General features: G+C 37.0%; 1 protein-coding gene and 1 long non-coding RNA gene across 6 annotated transcripts in view; one reads left to right on the forward strand and one right to left on the reverse strand.

The window, feature by feature from the left end:
• Window positions 1–23,591, forward strand: part of LOC112153971 (ankyrin repeat and fibronectin type-III domain-containing protein 1) — a 135,290-nt gene that overhangs the window by 77,515 nt on the left and 34,184 nt on the right. For 3 of the 4 annotated variants that reach the window (XM_036217129.1, XM_024284476.2, XM_036217128.1), the window contains one exon: window positions 10,708–10,748. In XM_036217129.1, coding sequence (XP_036073022.1) covers window positions 10,708–10,748 — 41 coding nt within the window. Of the gene's footprint in view, window positions 1–6,541; window positions 7,089–10,707; window positions 10,749–23,591 lie in introns of those variants that run through there. The other variant, XM_036217130.1, reaches the window with a different exon arrangement.
• Window positions 1–23,591, reverse strand: part of LOC118600176 — a 65,319-nt gene that overhangs the window by 15,210 nt on the left and 26,518 nt on the right. The window contains exon 2 of one of the 2 annotated variants that reach the window (XR_004949749.1): window positions 1,468–1,604. The exons of the other annotated variant lie outside the window; for it this stretch is intronic. This is a non-coding gene — a long non-coding RNA (uncharacterized LOC118600176). The remainder of the gene's footprint in view (window positions 1–1,467; window positions 1,605–23,591) is intronic. 2 annotated transcript variants of the gene reach the window in all.

Below are 23,591 nucleotides of genomic sequence, written 5' to 3' on the forward strand. Positions count from 1 at the left end.
TTTGAAGACTTGCTGTTCTGCATTGGTCAGAGGGGAAACAATAAAAATAAAAGCAGGCTGCAGCCTCCCTTGCCACAGCTGATATCCCGTGACGCCGGTCTCTGGGAGGCCAACTGGTGGGCCAAGCGGGTTAAGAAAAGGGATGGAGGTTCAAGATAAGGACGATTGGATCAAACCTCCATCTTATATTTGTACTCCACCTGCTGATTGCTGATATTAACATTTGGTTAAGGACCCCTCTGCTTCATTTTTTGATGTTTTGGGTGTCCCCAACACATCGTTTTTTGACGTGCTGGCTGTTCCCATTAAATCCCTGGTCCCCAACTTCCGGGCCGCGAACCGGAACCGGTCCCGTACCAGGACAAAGATGCGCACTGGTACCCTAACCTGGGCCTGTTTCGCGTCCGGTACTGATTTGGGTCCGGCACCACATCTGGTACCAAATTTGGTGCCAAGTTAGGGTTATGCAGTGCTTTAAGTGGACTACAGGAAGTGGCAGAGAATCTTCAAAGTAAATATTGATCAATAAAAAGATGTCATTTTTTCTATGTGTGAGCAAAGAATAATAGAGATTCTTACTTTAATCTTGTCTCTCTTTTCTTTAAAAAATAACAATCATATTGAAAGTTTTTTGAGTCGAGTATTTGCAACGGTACTGAGTACCGGTGGTACTACTGGCATAGAGAAGTGGCAGTACTGTAAAGAGCTACTTTTAGAATTGCTGGTACTGAGTACTGGTGAGTACCGGTCCACTTGAAGCGCTGGGGTTAGGTTACCAGTACCGGGTTAGGGTGCCGGTACCGGCCGTGTCCCGGGGATCAGTCCATGCGCAGTACCGTGTACCGAGGGTTGTGAACCTTTGATTATACGAACAGCCATCAATTCAAAAAATGACGAGTTGGGGACGCCCAAAATGTCAAAAAGTGACACGGAATGGTCCTTAACCAAACATCAATTTGTGACGAGTTGAGACTGAGAATGTGTTTATTGGTTGTCACACACAAATTGCGCTGCTGCCATAACGCAGTTCCCAATAACTTCAGATCACATCTGTACATCGACTTCATATTGAAACTGGACGCCCCTGATGAACAAATCTCATTCGGTGTTAATGCAGCTTAATGTTCATTTTCCTTTCACAATCTGGACATTTGATAATTTTTTTGCACCATTTCTATCTTTTTTTTTTACTGGTAAACTAAAATCAGCCACTCTGTTAACCACTATATTCATAGCAATATTCCTATTTTATTATATAGTATTTTTATTGAAGGAAAATATCCTTCATATAGAAGGCCTGTTTGAAAAACACCAACTAAGACACTGTCTATTAGATCATATGTAAATCTTTTAGGTCTTGTGTAGATTTTTTGTGTGGATCTAGATGGAAGACTGGAATGGACCGATCTGTGTTTTACCCGAGCTGAACTGTGATAATTACTGTCATGTCCATCATCAGTGACTCACCCCATGCTGCTGTGTCTGTTTTGGTATTGTGAGCGGTACACTCTGAGGGATGCTGGCAGGAGACATTTGCTTTTGTGAATGAGTCATGAATTCTGGGTCGTTTGTCATTTCGCTGTGACACGTACAAACAGGAAGATCTGCACAGAGTGATGCAAATGACAGTAAGTAGAAGTGAAGTGACATTGGCACATCAATTTACAGAGAACATGTAGGGGTGACAACAAAACCATGTGCTATGATTCATCAAAGGTGAAGTCTGCCGTCACTGCTATCTAAGAGTAAATATATATGCGTCATTGGTGGCATCAGTATTGACTGCCGTATATGAGTCACCGTCATTAACATCCATACTGACTTGCTCAGAGTGGCAAAACTTGTATTTTTTAGCTTCCTTTTGACTCTCTAGTTCACTACATTATGCATCTGCAACAATTTATTCCAGGGGTGTCAAAGTCAATCGCACAAGGGGCCAAAATCCAAAACACACTTTAGGTCGAACAGGATACACTGAAACAAAATTTTGAACTTATGTGAACATAATTATGAACTCGATATATAGCATTGCTAGTGTGAATGCTGTAAGATTGATTTGGCAGCTGAAGATGCCAGTGCTGATAGCTAAAAACGCTGAAGCTGATAGCCAGCTAAAATATTAGATGCCAAATTAGCCTAAACCCCCCCAAAAAACAGATTAGCCAAAACAGCAAGCATTTAGCTAGAAAAATAGCTAAACTTCTAAATATCCTAAAAAACAACAAAAAAAAAGCCTAAATTAGCCAAAACAGCCAATGTGTAAACAGCTAACTTCAAAAACAGCCCAAAAATACTTAAAAAGAAAAGCCCAAATTAGCCAAAACAGCTAGCATGTAGCTGAAATATTAGCTAAACTCCAAAATAGCCTAAAAATTCTTTGTAAATGGCAAAATAGTTCAAAAAGTTAGCAGAATGCCAAGTTTTAAAATGTTAATACTGTAACTTTTTAACATAATTATGAACAATAAAAAGGCAGGAATATTATTCCAGAATAAATCAACTTAAACCTTAAAAAACTTTTAATATTTTGCTCTCCATAAAAATATATTTAGTCAAAATTAGACAAAATAAGTTCAAGATAACATCGAGCCATTTATAAAATGAAAATAAAATGATCTGGAGGGCCAGATTCGGCCCCCGGGCCTTGACTTTGACAGGTGATTTATTTTCACCTTTGATTGAGCGTTGTAATCTGCCTCCTTGCCATAATTTTTTCCATGTTCAAAGCAGCTTAAGCACAGGAAAGTGCAGTCTGCAGAGCTCCTGCAACAAGCCACAATTCTCTTTGTAGATAATCCAAGTTCTTGGCGGGATGATAGAACAAAAAGCCAACCCATCGTAACAGATTCCAGACCCCTTTCACAATGTGACTTTTTATTATTACAAGTTGTATTTAGCGTCGGAGACGAGTTATTTCTCAATCCAGTTTTCTTCCAAGATCTAATGGGCAATTATTTGAGGGGGAGAAGTTAATGGGTGTCCCATTTCACAAAGTCGCCCGTTATTTATGTCAATGAGCGCCATTGTGTGGAAACGTGGCAGACCCGTGCTAACCACTCGACTTGTTTAGATTTTCTCCATGGAATCCCACACCCTTTGTAAGCCAGTAATAACCACAAAAACCAAAGTGTGCGCATGTGAGTTCATGTGTCTGCATGTCAGCGAGTGTGTGTGGCTCGTGCAAAGTCTAGCGCGAGATGTGCAACTCCACTGTTTGTGGGAACGCGCATCGATCAGTTTAACATAAATGCAGAGACATGATGAGAGTAAGCACTGACAGACAAATTCGTGCGCACACCCACACAGCGGCCACCCCCGTACACGCAAACCCATATAAACAGACATCTTACCTCCCACATACAACACACACCACAGACACTTACACAAGCAGAACTGCAGACCTTCCACCGCAGATTCAGACACCTCTCCACACACACCAACAGCTCCAGATCCACATATGCAGGAATCCCCTCCATACACACACAGCTAGAGACCCACCACCAACATCAACACCCACAGCTTGATGACATCATGGCTTGGATGACAGCACGTCTTCCAGCTCCATTAGTCTGATTGTAGGTGGCTCCGCCACAGTGATTTATGGGTAAATATCCATAGTCTCTGCTGTGCTGATTTATGAACCATGTTTAGGTCCCTTTGGTCCCACGACCACAAAATTTGGGAGGGGGCTTCCTATACAAATAATGAAGTGGAGACAGTCAGGCAGAGGGATAGAAGACCCGCCCTGTCACTCCATCACTGCTGACAGTTTACGATTCACAAACCCAGCCCGTGGCTTCTTTAAGTTTTCGCTACACCTGCCCACCTGCGGACACGCTCGCTAACTAGCTGCCTCCTAATTCATCTTCTCGTCTGGCATCTGGCATGATCGGCCATTTGTTCTTCTCCTGATGAATCTGCCTGTCAGATCTAGCGGGCTTTCAGCTGTTGCTGCCTCTCATCATCTGTTTACTTTTCTCAGCCTTACAGCGGCTGCCATTTTTGGCGGTCACAAATGAAAGTTGACCAATTGTGAAGTAGTTGATCGTGACTAAACTTCCAAAATCTTGTGGCAAAAAGTGAGAAGTTTCGAGATTTTAGTGTTGAAATGCAATATTAATCACAGTTACAATGCAGGAATGTAGATAAAATATGGAAGTTTTTTTGAGCCATAATTCAAAATAATATGCATTAACAGCATATTGAATTGTAAATGACAAAATGTAGCTATTGTCATTTGAATTATGAAATCAAAAACCCATGACAATTTACAATACAATTGCTTTTGTTTTAATTCAATATTTTATTTTTTTTAACTTATATTGAATTGTATTTTTTTCATATTGAATTGTCAATTGAGAAACGCATACTACTTCAAATTATGGTTAAAAAAACTTCAAAAGTGGAAGACAAAAATAGTAACTTACACTTTTGATTTATTAAATTTGTCTTTTTTTCATTTAATGCGGTGCTACTCTGCCTCCTTTTTAAAATGTTTCTTGTATAAAAAAGTTTATTTTTCCTTTAATCGTAATAAACGTATAATTTTAGTCTATCTTTGCTCAGTCTGCTGTATATTGTTTGATGTTACTGAGAAGTTTGCTCCCTTTGCGCCGCAGTCACACTCCTCCTGAGGGCCTTGAAAGGCCATCAGGACCCCTCTGAGAGCCCTTCAAGAAGTTGGATACTCTGTGTTGAAGGTGTTTTCTCATGGGAATAAATGGTGTGTGCATGTGTATTTGTAGCAAGGTGTTAAAGGTATAATTAGAAGTCTACCTTTGAATGGAAAGTGTCCCCAAGCTGGGCCAGAAACTGGAAATATTGGTGGATGAACGTTTTTATAAAGGCAAAAATGAGGTAAATGGATGCATAGAAGTGGTGGAAACATGAACATTTAACGTCTTTGTGACAGGATACGCTTTGATTTTTATTTTCTGTTGGTTTTTGACATTTTCTCCATCAAAAGGGACTTCTACTTCTGTGTTGTTTTTATTCATCATTTTAATTATTGTGTTATTTTATAATTGGATTGTTTTTCCAGTAGGTTTCACGATGTTGTTCCTAAATATATATTTGAACAAACATAAATAAAAACTTTATTTAAAAGTTTCAAACTTTGACTTGCAAAACTTTAGTCAAACAAATTGATGATTGTCCCACAAATATTATATATTTTCGGTATTATCTTGTAAAACTTCACTGATTACGCCTAATATATCTTTTAAAAGTAAAAAAAATTCTAAAAAAAAATAGTGACTGAAATAAAATTTGTCTGTGGTGACACTTAGGGGTAGGAATTACCAATTATAGTTTGCAGTGAGGAAGCAGCGTCCTATGTTCACATTTCTGTAAAGGGCTTGCCTTAAGGATATCACAGGCCAAAATGTCCCTCAAAAGGTCAACCTAATAAGGAAACACAGTTCATGGTGTAAAGAGCAGCGTGGGCTGTGACACTCTGCCCGCTGTTACAGAAATGTGACACCTGAGGCACTTTGAATCCAAATCAATCTTCATCATCATGATTTTTGTCCTTTGTTAACAAATTGTGAAGATAAGAAAAAAACGTCATTCGAAACTTTAGGAACAGCTAGTAAGTTCTGGATGGGAGTAGAAAGATGGAAACAAGATTAAACTTCACAATAAAACACTATTATAACTCGTTTCATGACACATCACTGTAGTATGAGCTAAGAATATATTCTTTCATTATTTGCAGAATTACAGGAATTTTTAAACAAGCTCACTATTACAAAAAGTCTATTATAATTCCAATGATTTTATCAATTCGTATTTAAAAAAATAATATCTATAATTGAAATAATAATTTTAGTCTTTAGATATGTAAAAATATAAAGGAAACCCCAACCTAAATGTATAGTAAAATAAACTAAGAAGCGTAATATTAAAATATAAAAATTAGGCCTGTCAAATGATCGTGTTAATCACAATTAATTAATTACAGACATTTTAGTACGTTATTTTCTTTTAGTCGCGTTAATCTCGTTTTTGCACCTGGTGGTTACATCTGTGTTATGCACACCTGGAGGAGCATTTTAAAGTACCTCAAAAAGAAGCTTTTAACAATATTGGGTTAAAAATGTTAAAATCGATTACTAGTTACAGGTCACAATTAATTAATCACACGAAAAATTCAATCTCATGACATCACTAATAAAAATCTTTCTTAAAAAATGAAAATATTAAGAGAAACAAAAAAATGGTTCTCAGTTTAAACATCATAAATCTCATTTGATTCTTTTTTATACCAACATAACAACAATGATGATGAAAATAAACATTTTTTAAGGTCTGAATGTGTTTTATTCTCATGAATATTTTAAATATTTCTGTTTTTTAACACAGTTTAATTAGGAAAAGTCGTCAAATCAATCAACTTTGACATTGTCAGTCGGATATATATTTTTTCACCTTTAAGGTACATTTATGTAACACTATGTACATTTACACCAAATGATTAAAGTTCAGTGTATTAGCTTTACATAAATATACTAATATAGATTATTGTAGATCAACTTTAGTATTCAGTCGTGGACAATTTGTCCAAATGTCCATGAAGTGTTTTAGTTTATTAAATGAGTGGTTACTTCCGTTTAAATGGTTCCAGGTGGAAATAGGAAGATGCACCTGCTAACGTCTCCCTCATTCCTGCTCCATCCACCTCCCTTCCCGTAAACACCTCCCCTGCTTTGTGCCGATCATTTGCTTTAGGCTCCCATAATGAGCATTTCCTACTCACCCCCTGCCACCTATTCTCTAACTCTCTCCCCCCTCCACTCTGCATGAAGAATTGGAGAAGCTTATTGCCTAGCAACAACAATTAAAGTACAACAAGTCAGTGGTAGCAGCCACCATTGGAGCAAGCTTTCACAAACCTTTCGGGTGACCAGCAGCTTTAGAAAAAAAAAGAAAAAAGCAGCGAAAGAGTTACAGAGGCAGGCGAGGGCGCGGAGCTTAAGAGTTGAAGTTGGACAGGTGAACAGCAGTTAGCGGCAGCCGTCTTTGAAACACCACACTGAGGATTTGGGAAACGAGAGAAAGGGAAGACAGTGTGATGTCAGACTCCACAGGTATGTGTGTGCTGTAAATTATACAAAACTAGTGAATGTCTTTGTGCAAGTGTGTTTGTATTTGTGCATATATCCTGCTATTAACTCAATGGGCATAATGCTTGCATATTTGGCTGCTCGTGTTTTAGTATTTTAGGAAACACACAGTGTGATTTTGAGGCGTTTGGAGCAAAAACAGCTTATGGAAAATAGTGTGATTTGACAGCTGTGAGGGAATGCCAGGTTTCTGCTGGTTAAAAGCCTCTCAAACACCTGCTTTAAACAAACTCTCAGCAGAAATGCAAAGATGCTCTGAATAATCATCTGATGCACTCTTGAAAAACTGCATAAATGATACCCCGTCCTACACTTACTTCCGACAGCTAGGTACAGAAAATACTTTTTCTTTCAAATACCCCCCAGTGTCACTACAATAACTGACTGCAATCTTAAAATATGTCAAGTATGACATTTCAAGAAACGCCAGCTTTACAAGCTTACCTGCAGCTAAGGATTTTATGCAAGTTAAAGTATTATTAGTGTCAGACTTCAATCATGTGTGCTGTCAGGAGGGGTACTGAGATACCAACATTGATAAGTCATAGTCGTATTTAAACTTCCTGCAGGGATCTAAAAACACAAAGTTAAAGGAGCAAGTGGAAAAGGTCATTTATTGATTAAAAAGAACAAAAAAAGCAGATCTAATGATTATTAAATCTGTAGCTTAGTGTGGCACTCTGGTCGGAAGGTTACTTAAACTTCATAGAAAATGAAGAGTTTATCAGTGAGGATGTACTAAAGTTGTTTAGTACATGTGTCAAATGGTAGATGGATTATAAAAATTCAAAAAGATGAAGAAAAAGATGCAGTGGGGATTTTTTTCGTCATTGATTTTACTCTTATAATATACATCACTTGCAGGTAGAGCAAAATAATCATGAAAAGCCATCAAACTTGTGGCAGCAGAAAAACGTAAATATATTACAACAAATTTAAGGTTTTTCTCATTTGAACTGTTTTGGCCAGAAAAAAAAATAGCAAGAAAATTGTGTTTTTAACATGTTAGCATTTTTCTCATGATGGAAGAAATATATCAAATAATTAAAGGTTAAAATGGTGTATATCTCAGTATTTCGTTATTTAAATTGTGTATAATCAGGAGCAGATAAACCCCCTCGTTGTTTGAAAAAGCTGATGCAGAAACTGTATTAGGCAGGCCAAAGTCTCCTTTCTCCGCTCCAATTCCGATTTATCTGTCAACAAATACATCCATTAATGTCTTCATTTCTCTTTTCCGAGCCGCCATCTGGCTGAAAACTGTACGGCTGGATTGTTCTGATCAGGGGTGTAGGGAAAATTGATTTGGCGATATATCGCGATACTTCAATTGGCGATACTTGTCTCAATTTAAAATGCTGACATGGCGATATTTTATTTAATATGTGCCTTACTTTTAACTTCCACCTAAACCCCCGACCACTAGTTGGCAGCGCAGCACCCTGAGTCTCTTTGAGCTTCAGCGTTGCAGTGCAGACGTCATGTGAATAAAGCATCATTCAAGCGATCTCCTTCATTTTGTCAAACTGCTGCTCCATCACACTTTAACGTTTCTGGAATGAATTAGTCTTTAATTTCCCTTTATATATGAATTCTCCTTCAAGCAATGTTCAGGCTCCTGAACCGTTTAACAGTACTAGATAGGAAATACACATCACTTCCTCAATTGTACTTTTTGAAACTTATTGGTAAGGGCAGATTAATTATATGTTTTTTTATATATTTTGTTGTGCAAATCAGATTTATTTATTGTTGCCTTAAAAACAAATATTTCTTAATTTACCAAAACTAAAGCACCATGAATTTGAGTAGGTAAAAGCAACTTGTAAATGAGATACAGTTGCAGTGCTTAGTGTTGTGATTATTTGATAAAATACATTTTACCATTTTATTTCAATGAATTAATACTAAGATAGAGCTTTTTTCTAAGTCATACTCCTTAAAAAATAGTGAAGACCATCTTGGTACAGTCTTGGGATGTATCACGATACATATTGTATCGTGATACGTATTGTATCACCAGACTCTTTCTAATATACGCTCCTAGTTCTGAGATTTCTTGTGTTTTTTTGGTTTCTTTTTCTTTTTTCTGCTACACTAATGTTAGCTTAAGCTTGTGAGGCGCTCTAAGCTAGCGGTGGAGAATGTAAACTAAAGGTTGATGGGAAATTAGCAGTTCAGCCCTCAATTCTGCAGAAAATAAGTCTTAAAGAAATGAAACAGGCCGTTTAAATTTTGCATAATATAATTAAAAGACCACTGGGAATGATTTTACTTAAAAAAAAATATATAGTTTAAGTGGTACTCCTAAATGATGAAAAATGACTGAAAATGTTGCAAAAAACTTATTACTACTAGTAAAAAAAAACTTTTTAAGAATAAACTTTTCAATTTAGATCCTTGTTTATCTCTTTATCTCTCTTGTTTGATAGCTAGTCCTGAAATAGGCCTCCTTCACCCCCTATAGATGTGTCTGTCAAATGCAGCACACCCACCTGCTGTCTGCCCCATCAGGAGAGTGGTACTGCCTGAGGGCACTGTGGGGGGGCTGAGGGGGTTAAAGGTTACTCACTCTGTGTGCTGTATCCTGTCCTCACCAGGAGGATGAAACCATATGAAGGCTCAGCGTATGCACTGAGAAGTGGTCAAAATGTCACCGCGCTGCACACATGAAAGCCCGCACACACCTGAACGTTCTCTTTCTGGTCCAAATGTCACCGAGCCTCTCAAGTATGTTTAAACAGGCGCATGCAATCAAAACAATGCCTCTGATGATTACAGGGGGTTTTAATGAAACTTTAACTATTTATTAATGTAAATCATTTAACATATTTAACATGGATTTTAGGCTTTCAAGTATGAGGAACGATAAACAGACTTTTTTTTTTTTGCCAAGACAAATAAGACGGGTCTCCACCTCCGCTCACTCATTCTGGGAGCGTAGCTAAGTTCTTAGGTTTCGTGAGATTGACAGCTTTGGCTCGGTCCACTTGCTGTGAGCTTCAGTTTCCCCACGGAGTCCCAAGATGCTGATACTGTTATTTCCGAAAGATCAAAATGCCTAACTGCAGCACTTTCATTCCAACGGTGTTTCCAGCCAAAGGCAAAGGAAGTGTTCACGTGTGTGTGTGTGTGTGTGTGTTCAGTTTCTGTGTGGTTTTATACAACAAAACTGTTTACACAAGACAACACCAAGAACCAAAGCAAAGTGTTCCTACTTTTTATGTTTTTTTGCAATGTTCATGCTGTTTAAAAGGCTCGCTCTGCTGGAGGAAAGCGACCCGTTGAACAGAGCTGGACATGATGGAAAAGTTTTAGATAATAGTAAATATTTTCAATTTACAGTGGTGGAAATTTCAGTTAAAATTGTCTTAAACCCTCACTCACTCTTCCCGTCTCATTTATTTTTTAATTACATGACATAACTACTGACCAAATATCAAATTTTGACTTATAGAAAATGCTTCTTGATTTAAAGAGAAACTTTTTGAAGTTGGCTGTTGTTTAATACGTGTTACTTCTGATTTTCTCATAGCTTGTAGAGGTTTTTTCACTTATTATTTTTGTTTATTTTTTCCCGCAGAGTCTGGGCTCCGCTGATCGAAAAGAGAATCAGCATAAAAAGTAAGTCCTCACAACTACACTTTCATACATCTGTCAGTGTTTGTATTTTTTCTTTTAGCCAATTTCTTATTTAGGGTTTTTGAAAGTAGAAAAATCACATTTTAGACTTAACTGAATTTTTACCACTATTTCAGTGTTTTATGTATTGCCAGAAATTTACTGAAGGTGCTTTTTTTTCTTTTTTTTTTAATTGTTAACACACAAAAGTACTGATTCCACATCAAGAACTGATGTGTTTTACATCAAACCACATTAATGTGGAAATAGAATGTGCACATACCCTTTTTTTCACTTCAGATCCCCTGAAACTCCTCTGGTGTAATTAGGATGAAGGATAGAAATTGCAGGTTTCATGAATACATTCCAGGGCAAACTGGTTTTTGATTTGTTCTTTGGTGCCATCAATATAACATGAAACAAAAGCTCTACAATTAGTTTTTTTTGCAAAACTATCAAGCAAATAGATTTTTTTTTTAAAAACATTTAAATAATGATTCAGTAATGTTTCTAACACTTCATGTAAAAGTTAAAATTTGAATATCACAAAGATATAAGTTGGGATCCTTTTATTTCAGAGTCATTCTAGATTTTAAAATACCAATTTATCATGTTTGCATTAAATGCAAAGTTTGCATGCTTTTTCCAGAGTCGATTTATACAAATTGTCTTTACAAATACAAACATTTCAGTTTTTAAGCTTTTTGTCTTTGGATTAAACAGAAGTTAAGAGCGACAGAGTGAAGTCAGCCTGCAAATTGAGGACTAAATATCATAGTTTTCTTCTCTATTAAACAGGAAATATCACCTTAGAAATGCTACAATGGTCTGTTGATCTACATTATTTTATAAGAAGTATAAAGAAAACCCTACTACATATCAAATGTTTAGGTTGAGGTTTCTAATCTATAGCAACAACAAACAGAACAAAATCACACTTTCTAGAAATCAGCACCTCATCTACTGGCAATTTCAGTCGGTTTAAGGAGACAACAAATGATTTCTATTTTTAAAAAAGGACACATCCATATTATTCCTAAAAGTTTCCTATTAAAGCTTCTATTTTGATATTTGTTTTTTATTTCCTGCATTGAAATAGTTAACACTAAGCAGTCTAAGGTGTGGGGAATATCTCTCGACGATGATCATATGGTTTCATAGCAACAGTCTTTCAGTACCAGGAGGACATATATGCAGTACAAGAGAGACATTATTATTGTTTAAAAAGTAAAGAAATGGACAAACTAAAAGTGCAGACTATAATCTAACTCATTAAGAAAACCTTATTAGGGATTTGATTGAGAAAGTTTTCTACATGTGAAATACGACGCTTTATTGGCCTCTACAAAGGGGCATGCTGGGTAATTAGGCCTCGGATCTGTGCGTCAGTGATTTGTGGGACATGTAGAGCATTCTAAATAAAATGTACACTGTCATTTGTCATGATGTCTGGTGATGTGCGCTGGCACGATGAGCCCCGCTGTGCCAGAGTCTGAAACATCTGTTGCCAGGAGACGAGCAGCTGTGTGTTTAATGGGATGACAAGTAACAGCAGACAACTGTGCACTCAACCACACACTGGTTTAGGGACAACAATGAATGAGTGGAAATGAACATAATAATGTTCAATGGACACTGCAGAATAATGACACATCAGATGAGTTTACAGTAATGCTTGTGAAGAAAAATGCCAAAGGGTTTTTCATTTAATTAGTTTTCATAAAGGCACCATTTAAAACTCATTTTTCAGAACCATCTACTGCTGTCAACAAAGGAGTTAAAAACAGTGTTGAATTGGTGAAGATAGTAAAGGAACACTTTTTAAAGTCTTTGTTTAGTCAGACAGTTCTCAATGTTCAAGTCATCTATGTTTGTTTGTTTCTATTTTCCTTTACTTCCTTTTAAATTGGATTAGTGTGATAAAAAAATTCATTTTCTCTTTCAAAAATCCAAATTAGATAAATGCATTTGAAATACATATACATTATATATATTCTTGTTATGAATAAAAACAGAAATGTGCAAAAAATAAGCATTTTTCTTTAAATATGAATTTACTAATTTTATTACTCCCATCAAACGTTTTATACACAAAAATTAACCTGAGCATCAACGCAACTTATTGTTTTAGGGCTCTATAGAATTAGAATGTAAATAATTTACAAATTTATCTACTTAGCAACTCCATTCTGTAAACCTTGTTATGCTCCATAAAATACATCCTTTAAACTCAGAACATTAAAAGAACAATCAGACAATATCAAACTTTTTACTAAAGCTTTGATAGTAATATAAAGAACTCCAGTTTATCTTATTGTTCTAGGATCACCTCAGCCAGGAATTTATAAAAGAATCTAAATCAAATCAATGCTAAGTTGGTATTTTATAAAATTACTGTTGTTTTATTTTTCTTAAACCAGAGATCCACTATGGAGAGGTGAAAGTATGGAGAAAAAATACTCTCATTTGATTCCTGATTTGTACCTTGTGTCTGCACGTTTGTGTGTAACTTTGGACTTGTGTGTGCGTAATTCTGGATTTGTAATTCATACACTTTGTATGTAACTTTGTGCACTTTTAATCGTCTATTTACATGTACAAAAATTAGAAAATACAAAAAATTTCCTGGACACCCAGAGAGCGGAGCGGGTCGATCAGCCCGATGTCACGCTCCGCTCCCTGGGTGTGGAGAAAATGAAGTAAAAATGAAGATAACACTATGTTTCAACAATCAACCGCAAAACAAACCAATCAAAAACCTTTAATTAAAGTTCTTTAAGTTTCTCCCCCAAGTTAATGCTTAAAACTTGCTATTGTGGCCTTAAATGTTTATACTGTTACAGGCGTCAGAGACTTCGCTTTGTTTTTATTGCCACACTTTTCTATTTCAGCAGTTGCCATAGATACAATGAATACCCGAGGCAAATCCTGCAGCAATTAATTCATAGTTATACGCTGTTGCCATCACTGTCTGTAAACAAATGCTGTGCATCATCTTTCATATGTAGATGAAGTGCAGGTTTAGAAATGAATTGATATCAGTATTTTCTAATTTAATGACTTGTTCTTGTGACTGAAAACATGTTCAATAAAAGTAGGAAAAAACACACTGAGACCCACATCAGGTGTACATACTGTCAGGTGAGTCATAACTCATATTTATTTATTTTTTATGTTACAAACTTTTTACTTCATTGTTAGGCTCTAAATTCCCCATGACTGTATTTCTTTTACTTTTTTCTTTTTTTTTACTTGAGCTTCATATTATCAAACCACTGAATTGACTGAAATTTATTGGATCGCTTTCAAATACAATTAACACAGTTTAATTAAACATTGACTCATTTTTTCCCCTTTAAAATCCATTTCACTTTGGTTTTGAAAAAACAAATTATTTCCCTTTCTAATTCCAACCAAGCAAATTAGTAACATTATATGTATTATTTTTATAAAAGTAACAGAAATTGTCATTTAGGGGGCTTGGAAATTTCAAAAAAATGTTTTCAGTGAATACTGATTCATGGTTTTAATTAATTTTCTAGAAAAAAAAAGGAAATTTAATGCTATTTTACAGCCAGACTTACTAATATATTGCTATTTGATGATAAAGTAGAGTATGTTTGTATGAGTTTTAACAGCCAAGTGTTTTTATTGTTGCTTTATGACAAGGTGACATATTTCTTAGATAACAGAATTTTGTAAAACCTTTTTATTCATTCATTTTGTTTTTTACTTTGGATCAAAATTACTATAAATTACACGATAAGTATATGAAAATGACAGACTTTTAGCCTTGTTTCCAATTTAATTACCTTTTCTTATAGTTCCAATTGTTTATTTCCATTAAATTTTACATTAAATCCTGATTTGAATTTATAAAACACAAAATCTCTTCTCTGGCATGTTTTAGGTAACTTTAACATGTCTGATTTAAAAAAGATAAGAGCATCACTGCAAAGAAAGTATAATAAGGATTTTTTAAAACACTAAACAGACATTTGTTCAATATTTAAAAAAATCTGAGGCAAGGAGATTGAGGTTGTCATTGCTGTCTTATTATTTTGGGGTTTGAACAAAAAAAAAACATTTAATTTTAATAAAGTTGAGTTTTTACTACCTCTGTTATGTGCAGCCAATTGCTCAAAAGCTAAGCAAACTTTTCACTTCAATCAGCCTGTCTTTGCTTAATATCACCACTTATATATTCAATTGACTTCATGTTAGGCTGAAAACTGCACTTAAAACGATAAAAAACAAACAAAAAAAAACCTGCAACACAATGCCAAGAGATCGTTGGTGCTGATGAGGACTCTGAAGTTATTTTTTTTTTTGTTTTTCCTCATTTGATGAACGACAGGACTTCTTCAAACTGACGTTGGCAAAAACGTAAGAATACATTTTGTTCTCAGCAGACTGCCCTTGGCCATAAGTAATCCATGAATAAATATGCACTTAAAAAGCAGTTTTTCATCTAGAAACCCAGCAGATTTTGTCTGTGCTCTTAGAGAAAAGAAAAGCTGCCATTTATGTATTATTTTGTACAAGTCTTCAAATGATGTAAAAAAAAAAAAGCTGCAAAGATTCCAATTAAACAATAAAAGCAGAATTCCTAAAGTACTTCATCTATTTGCTTGTATCCTTTGTTTGCATCGTTCATAAAAAAAGGTCAACATGACAGAAATGTTTTTTTGCCAACATACTTTTGAATTTAACTTTATTGCAGAACGTTCACCAAATTTTCAGAACTCAAATGTTTGGCAATTCCATGAATTAAAAGGGTTTTAACGTTCACCGTGTAATCAGTGGGCCAAAAAGGTTTTAAACATATCAGTTTTGAACACAAAAGCCCAAAACGCTCGTTTACATACTTATCATTGAAAGTGGTTGCTCGAATGAGCGCCACAGCGAGGACAGTGTGAGCGTAGCTTTAGAATGTCTTTTCTGTATGTCTCAAATTCTTGCCCAAAATTAAGACGTTTTTGCCAAGCACAGAAATGTTGCAAACATGCATACATGTCTTTCCTCCATGAGGTTTTCTCATCTTTTCCAGCTAAAATAATCCCAAAAACTGAATGGACTATCTAAAATAACCTAACCGGTGTTGCACTGACTGGTGATACCTGTCCCAGACTGTTGCAGCGCCTCCACCAAAGTGAACCCATGTTGACTTTGATACTTTGCTCACCTTGCCTTGTCAAGCAATGCTGACAGCCACCATTTCTACGAAAGGTTACCTGACACTCGTCAGTTAGCGGGATGGTAGATCATTGCTGAATTGTCCAAGTTACATGGTCTTGAGGTCACTGCAAAAGTTCATCGCGGTGTCTTGATATCAATGGAGTCACCTGCAACGGGTGTCTGGCAGTTCAGTTCAAAGTGGTAGGGCTTGTTGTAAATGGTTTGTCTGGAAACCCTAGTACCCCTCACATCTGGTAAATGTACCTGCAACTGTGTGGCATTTGTAAAACTATATCTGAGTGCATAGGTTCTTAGGTACTGGGTCATTTATCTTTAGGTACTGGGTCATTTGTCCTTAGTTACCGGGTCATTTGTCCTTAGGTACTGGGTCATTTGTCCTTAGGTACTGGGTCATTTGTCCTTAGGTACTGGGTCATTTGTCCTTAGTTACCGGGCCATTTGTCCTTACGTACTGGTCATTTGTCCCTTGATACTGGGTCATTTGTCCTTAGGTACTGGTCATTTGTCCTTAGGTACTGGTCATTTGTCTTTAGGTACTGGGTCATTTGTCTTTAGGTACTGGGCCATTTGTCCTTAGGTACTGGGCCATTTGTCCTTAGTTACCGGGCCATTTGTCCTTACGTACTGGGTCATTTGTCCCTTGATACTGGGTCATTTGTCCCTTGATACTGGGTCATTTGTCTTTAGGTACTGGGTCATTTGTCCTTAGGTACTGACTCATTTGTCCTTAGGTACTGGGTCATTTGTTTTTAGGTACTGACTCATTTGTCCTTAGGTACTGGGTCATTTGTTTCTAGTTACTGACTCATTTGTCCTTAGGTACTGGGTCATTTGTTTTTAGGTTCTGGGTCATTTGTCCTTAGGTACTGGTCATTTGTCCCTTGATACTGGGTCATTTGTCCTTTGGTACTGGGTCATTTGTCTTTAGGTGCTGGTCATTTGTCTTTAGGTACTGGTCATTTATCTTTAGGTACTGGGTCATTTGTCCCTTGATACTGGATCATTTGTCTTTAGGTACTGGTCATTTGTCTTTAGGTACTGGGTCATTTGTCCTTAGTTACTGACTCATTTGTCCTTAGGTACTGGGTCATTTGTCCTTAGTTCCTGACTCATTTGTCTTTAGTTACTGGTCATTTGTCCTTAGTTACTGACTCATTTGTCCTTAGTTACTGACTCATTTGTTTTTAGGTACTGACTCATTTGTCCTTAGGTACTGGCCATTTGTCCCTTGATACTGGGTCATTTGTCCTTTGGTACTGGGTCATTTGTCTTTAGGTACTGGTCATTTGTCTCTTGATACTGGGTCATTTGTCCTTTGGTACTGGGTCATTTGTCTTTAGGTACTGGTCATTGGTCTTTAGGTACTGGTCATTTGTCCTTAGGCACTGGGTCATTTATCTTTAGGTACTGGGTCATTTGTCTTTAGGTACTGGTCATTTGTCCTTAGGTACTGGGTGTTACGGCTGTGGCCGTATTTGGTTTTGTTTTCTTTTTGGTAGGGTGAATTTTTGTCAGAGTGGGACTTCTTTGTGTTTTGTGGTTCTTTGTTTGTGTGTTTTTCTGTTGATTTGTTTCAGGTGTGGTGCTGGAGGCGTGGCTCCCCATTGGTTGGACCTGAAGGAGGGGAGCCTTCAAAACCACCATTTGGACCTCCAGACCACGAGAAGGGAGCTGGACTGCAGCCTGTCTCCACTGCAGCTCAGTGAACTTCTCCACCTGTTTTAATTTGTGCACACTTTGTAGTTTCTTTGGTGTTTTGTGTTAGGTCCCACTCTGTGTTCTGTGTTTAGTGTTGGTTTAATTTAGGTGAAGCTGTAGGGGTGAACTGCCATTTTCTTCAGTAAATGTTTTCTCCAGTTTCTGATAGTCCAGGGAGGTTAGTGTTTGTCGTTCTTTTACTGTTTCTTTTGCAGGTAAGCTCCCTGGGTTGAGTTAGATGGGGTTTTGTTTGTTATTTTGGCCTTGGTTCACCCTGAAGCCTTTTTGCTTCACACTTGGTTATTTTGTCATGTAAATAAATTCGTTATATTTTTATGGAGACACTTGTTGTGCTTTTGTTACATTTCTTATTTAATTTACCTTTATGTTAGGCCCCAGATCCCCTAGACTAACTGGGGCGTAACACTGGGTCATTTGTCCTTACGTACTGGTCATTTGTCCTTTGGTACTGGGTTATTTGTCTTTAGGTACTGGGTCATTTATCTTTAGGTACTGGGTCATTTGTCTTTAGGTACTGGTCATTTGTCCTTAGGTACTGGTCATTTATCTTTAGGTACTGGGTCATTTATCCTTAGGTACTGGTCATTTGTCTTTAGGTACTGGGTCATTTGTCTTTAGGTACTGGTCATTTGTCTTTAGGTACTGGTCATTTGTCCTTAGGTACTGGTCATTTATCTTTAGGTACTGGTCATTTATCTTTAGGTACTGGGTCATTTGTCTTTAGGTACTGGTCATTTGTCCTTAGGTACTGGGTCATTTGTCCTTACGTACTGGTCATTTGTCCTTTGGTACTGGGTCATCATTGCTGTGTTTCATTTTCAGGGCTCCACTCCTGGATCTGTCACAAACTCTGCCGGTAATTCTTTGTGTTAATGCATGTCGGCTGATGACATTTTGAGACAAGTTCACGTGCAACATCTGACTGTCTACTACCAACTCAATGGCACACTATGGGGTTGTGGTACTGCTCATCCATTGAGCGACATCGTGCATTCATGGCTGTTTGAATGGTGAACTTGAAATTGAAATCAACTTTTTATACCTACAGAATGTTAAAACTGATGCAACACTGAAAAGGTTCATCTTTTTGAATTTTTCAGTTTTGTCCCTCAATAAGTAAGACATTGTGTCACAAAAAAGTTCCTATCCTGACAAAACTGTGAAGTGGAACAAACACTGCATACAACATCTGAGCTTTTCTCAATATCCCTAACTTAATGTAAATTTTGTCTGCTCCTTTGTTGTTTTCAGAGTTACCACTTACCCCTACACTGCAATAGCTGTTTGTTCCAGATCAGTTTTCCCAAAGTTGCTTTCTTCATTATCTCAGTCAATCTAGCCAAAATTTCCTGGAAGATGTTGCTGCTTTATGCCTTCTTTCTCAACGGCACGAAACTCCATCTACAGACGCAAATAATTTACAGTCTTCTATGTGCTTGTCAGCTCACTTCAGGATTAATTTGACTGCAAATCCATCATCTGTGGATCTCACTGTGTCAAGTCAGCCTTATGCTACACATCAAACACAGACGAGGACTAAGAGGGAACGGTATCAAAACCAGCACCACGGGGATCCAACCAAAGTAAAAAACTGCAACGAATTCCTCCCACATTTTTGTCTGCCTGACAAATTCTGTGTGCCGACTTCGTGGAAAACTGTAATAACGAAGGGGAGACATAAAAAAAACAAAACAAGCAAAACATGAAATGAAGAGCGTGACTCGGAGACATGCAAAAGAAGAGACTGAAGGAAAGCAGCCGAGATGGAAATATGTCTGCTTGCCCAAGTGGGTGGATGGACAGCATATGAAAAGACATGTGTAGGATGATAACAAAATCCCTTCCTTTGGCAAGAAACCTTATAGTTTGATCATTAACGCCGGATTTTCAGCCATTTGCTGTTAAACTTCGTGTTCCCTCACGTCTCCCTCAGACTCATGTGGCTACTATATCACTACTGCTTTTGCATTTCAGTGCAAATCTGCAGTCCCATGGCAGATAGACAGAATTCGTCAAAAATGTATCTTGTTTACTAAACCTCCTTTAACTGGTTTGATAATGTACAGTGACTGAGTAAAACCTTGTTTGCTGACACATCAGAACGTTTTATTGCTGAGGCCTGAGTCCAAGTGAAATAAAAGCGGCCTCTGCGATGCAAAGGAACGTACACACAGACATGGGTTTGGATGAGGATGGCAAGCAGAAAACAAGGCTTTCTTTGAGCAAATTTTAATTAGCAATGTTCATAGCTTGGCTACATTCTTTTATGATTGGGCCACTGAGAGCAGTTTTGTTTGCCTAATGAAACACATTAAAGGGTCTCCTCATGACTTAATTGCTGCTTGTGTTTGTGTACTTGTAAATATTTGCGTTCATTTTCCATGCATCTTTTGAGACAGGTGGTGTCTACATATATACTTCTGGAATATCACTGACAAGAATGAAAAGGCATAGCAGCAGACGGAGATGAAAGACTTGAAACCTTTTGTTTTCTCTCCTGTACAAAATTGTTGTTTTAGGTTGGCAGCCATTGCCCATAATTGCTGAAACAGGGTCAAGTATTTGTCTGTCTTTCTTGTGATTTACTATATTGTCTGCGCCTTGGTAATCTGCAGTGAGATGTGTGGTTGAGGGAAGTCTAACCTCAGACAGACCGCATAGATTGGGTAATGCATAGTTTCAATTGGGTCCTTTTATAAACTCATCTCACACAACTCTGCATGATATGAAAAGCTGCTCAGAACATTTTCCAAACTCACATTGTTCAAATATGCAGCAGAAACCAGATTGTATTGGTAGACTCAGACCATATATGTTATTTTAACTAAAAAGCAAAACACTTTTGAGCTGGATGGAGAATATCATCTTAAAGTGCAGACTCTCCGTTTTAATTTGATTTAATTACAGCTCTTTAATACGTTGAACTTGCTTTTTCAGGGGCTCAAACTGGAAAAACTAACAAAAGCGTCTATCGAGGGAATGCTGTTCGCCAACTGCTCTGGCTTTTTAATATGGCTTTTAATACGTTTAACTGGCCTGTCTGTTCTTGAGGCTAATGAGTGGCGTGCACCTTGTGGTGAACCCTGGGGTAAAATTGTTTTATGGTGGACTTGGACGGTGGATGTGATTCTCCTTAGGAGAGAGTTTTTGTGTCCATGAACACTTTAAAAGTGCTTTTTATATTCTCTAGTGTGATGTAGGCTCCCAGTTCATTCTGATGTATCCACTTGTAGAAAAATAGATCATGAACATCTTTGTTTTTCTCGTCCGAACCTTCCGTACAGCTGGAAAGCTCCAATATTCCTCACAATAAAGTTAGTGAAACAGAGTGTAAACAGATGGATGATGGGGAGTGTGGGCAGGCTTTCTCAGTGCCAATAACCCCCGCACAAACTCACACAATTTAGAGGCAAATTTCTTAAGAACCATTGCCAGTCTGCAGAAACTTTGTCCTAAAAATGACAAGATTTTTTTATTTTTTATTTTGGCATAATCAGAATTTAAAAGACCCCTGGGAATGCTTTTAAAATAGGTCAAAAGTTGATCTGTGTGGAACTTTAAAAGTTTTTTTTTTGCAAATTTAGGAGCATAAAGTGAACATTTAGTACTTCTTAAGCATAAAATATTAACTTTAACCTCTCTCAAATATGTTAAAGATGCACGACCTTTTGGATAGTAAAGTTCTTTGGGGTTTAATAAACTTCAGGCACTGAATGATGTCTTTTTAGAAGTTGCAAACTTAATTAAGCTTACCAATATTGTCTGCACTGTAAGTAAACTGCCTGCAGCTCTCAGGTAAACATCCACTGAGCAGTGGTGGTTTCGCTAAAATTCCAGGCAGTCTTAACTCGGCTCTTAAATAGTGGGTTACTGAGACTGTGAGTAGGTCAAAGTGCTCCATTTGTGTACTGTGAGCGAGAACAATCAGTTCTTACGAGAGCTGCTGCATATGAACACTCGTGAACCGTTAATTGCTGCCATGGTAACAAAATACAGAGAGAAAGTGACATTAAATGAGTTGCAAGAAAGAAATGTGTCGCAGAGACACTGAATGTTTGTGTAAGGGCTGGAGGCTTGTATGAGAGCAGGTCAACATTTTCTCCATATCATCACCCGAGCTTTTCTGAACCCACAAAAGCACTCTTGTGCTGAAGGATCGGGGAAAGTTACCAATGCTGGCAGGCTCCTAATCAAAGGCACATTACAATCTAGCAGCACTTTACAGAGAGGCAGAGGTGGCCTTTCGAGTAAGACAGTTTTAAGAACATGTCACATCTAGAAGGTCACCAGTACTGTAGATTGTAAGTACATCAAAAATGCTTTATTTTGAAAATATTTACGACTGCTCGTCTTTTTTGAGGTGAAGCTCCAGAAAGCGCAGCATGCTTTCAAAAGCTTTCCTTTCAAAAGTTACATTAGTAGTAAGAATACTGAATAGATGTGAAAGGCAGATGGTTAGTGGCACATGAAAGAATATAATACTGTAATCCTTGTTATATAAGCTCATTAAATTCTGGGCTTTACTGTTGTTCCATTACTGTGTTTTCTGGAAACTTTGAAAGACCCACTTTAAAAAACCATTTTGTCATTAATGATACGTTTTTGTTTTGTGGTCTTTTTCTAACTTTTACCTTTGGAGTTGAAATTGGAGACAGTTTCTACTCTATTTTAAGCATTATGCAACAAAATCAGGTGGCTTGGATATTCAAGTCCACTTCATCTCTTGATTATCTGCAAGTATTGGTACTTCAAGGACGAACAGTTTTATTCGTCAAAGGATGAAAGAAAATGTTTAAACAATTTACAATACATTCCTCAAGGTAACGTTTGGTTACGGACCCCTCCGTGTCACTTTTTGACACTTTAGGTATCCCCGACTCGTCGTTAATTGACGTGCTGGAACAGCCAGATGCTGGAGCTGAGTCGCAGAACTTTTTTTTTGACAACTAATGGAACTTAAGTAGATGCATCAAATAGGGCGGAGCAAGGAGCTTTTGTGGCTCACCAACTGTAGTTTGTACATCCCACCTTCTTCAAGCTGCATTTTTTTCATCTGCTCCTGATTTTCAATGATTTGAATAAAGAAATACTCAAAAAAGGTTATATTTAGCTTAATTTTCTTTATATATTTCCTCCATCATCAGAAAAAAAACACAAAAATAGGTTAAAAACATAATTTACTAGCAAGGTAACCTGATTAAATATTTTGAGAGACTAAAAAAAACAAAATTCTCCAGTTCAACCTGAAGATGCTTCAGTTCAATTTTCACTAAAAGCTGTTGAATTGCTTGTCAGCACAGGGCTGCTTTTGTTTTTAACCAAGAAAGTTGTGGCCGTTTTAGCCAATTAAATATATTGTAAATTATAGTTTAAACCTTTTTAGAATGCTTTTATTATTTCTTGTGAAGAAATATCTGTTTGCTATAATGATGGATCTGTTGCTACAGCTAAGCTTTGGATCTTCTGCACACGGAGGTCGGCTCAGGATTTCAGAGTGTTTTTGAGTCATAGAGGCGTATTTTGGCAAAAGAGAAAACATGCCCAATAATTCCCCAGACCAAAGAAAGACCTTAGTGTGCGCTTACATGCTTAATACTAAGAATCACTTAATCTATGAGAGCTGTCTTATTTGATGAATGTTGACTTTCATCATTACAGCTCATGTTATGCGGTACAGGAGCTTAATAGAGGTACTAGTGGAGCTAGAACTTATGTTCCATTTTGTTTAATTGCAGAATTTGTTAGGTTTGTGTCATCAAAATGTTCTGTTCAGTATTTACTCTGGCCTCACATTAATAGTGTCTGTTCATCCTATTTTCATTCTCTTGTCATAGCCATGTTTTTATTTCAGTTTTTGAATATTTAATTTAGTCACTTGGGAATTAATTTGCATATTTTCTTTTAATAGGGGGCCGAACTTTGGACATG

Source organism: Oryzias melastigma, linkage group LG19, assembly GCF_002922805.2.
Source record: "Oryzias melastigma strain HK-1 linkage group LG19, ASM292280v2, whole genome shotgun sequence".
Taxonomy (NCBI): domain Eukaryota; kingdom Metazoa; phylum Chordata; class Actinopteri; order Beloniformes; family Adrianichthyidae; genus Oryzias; species Oryzias melastigma.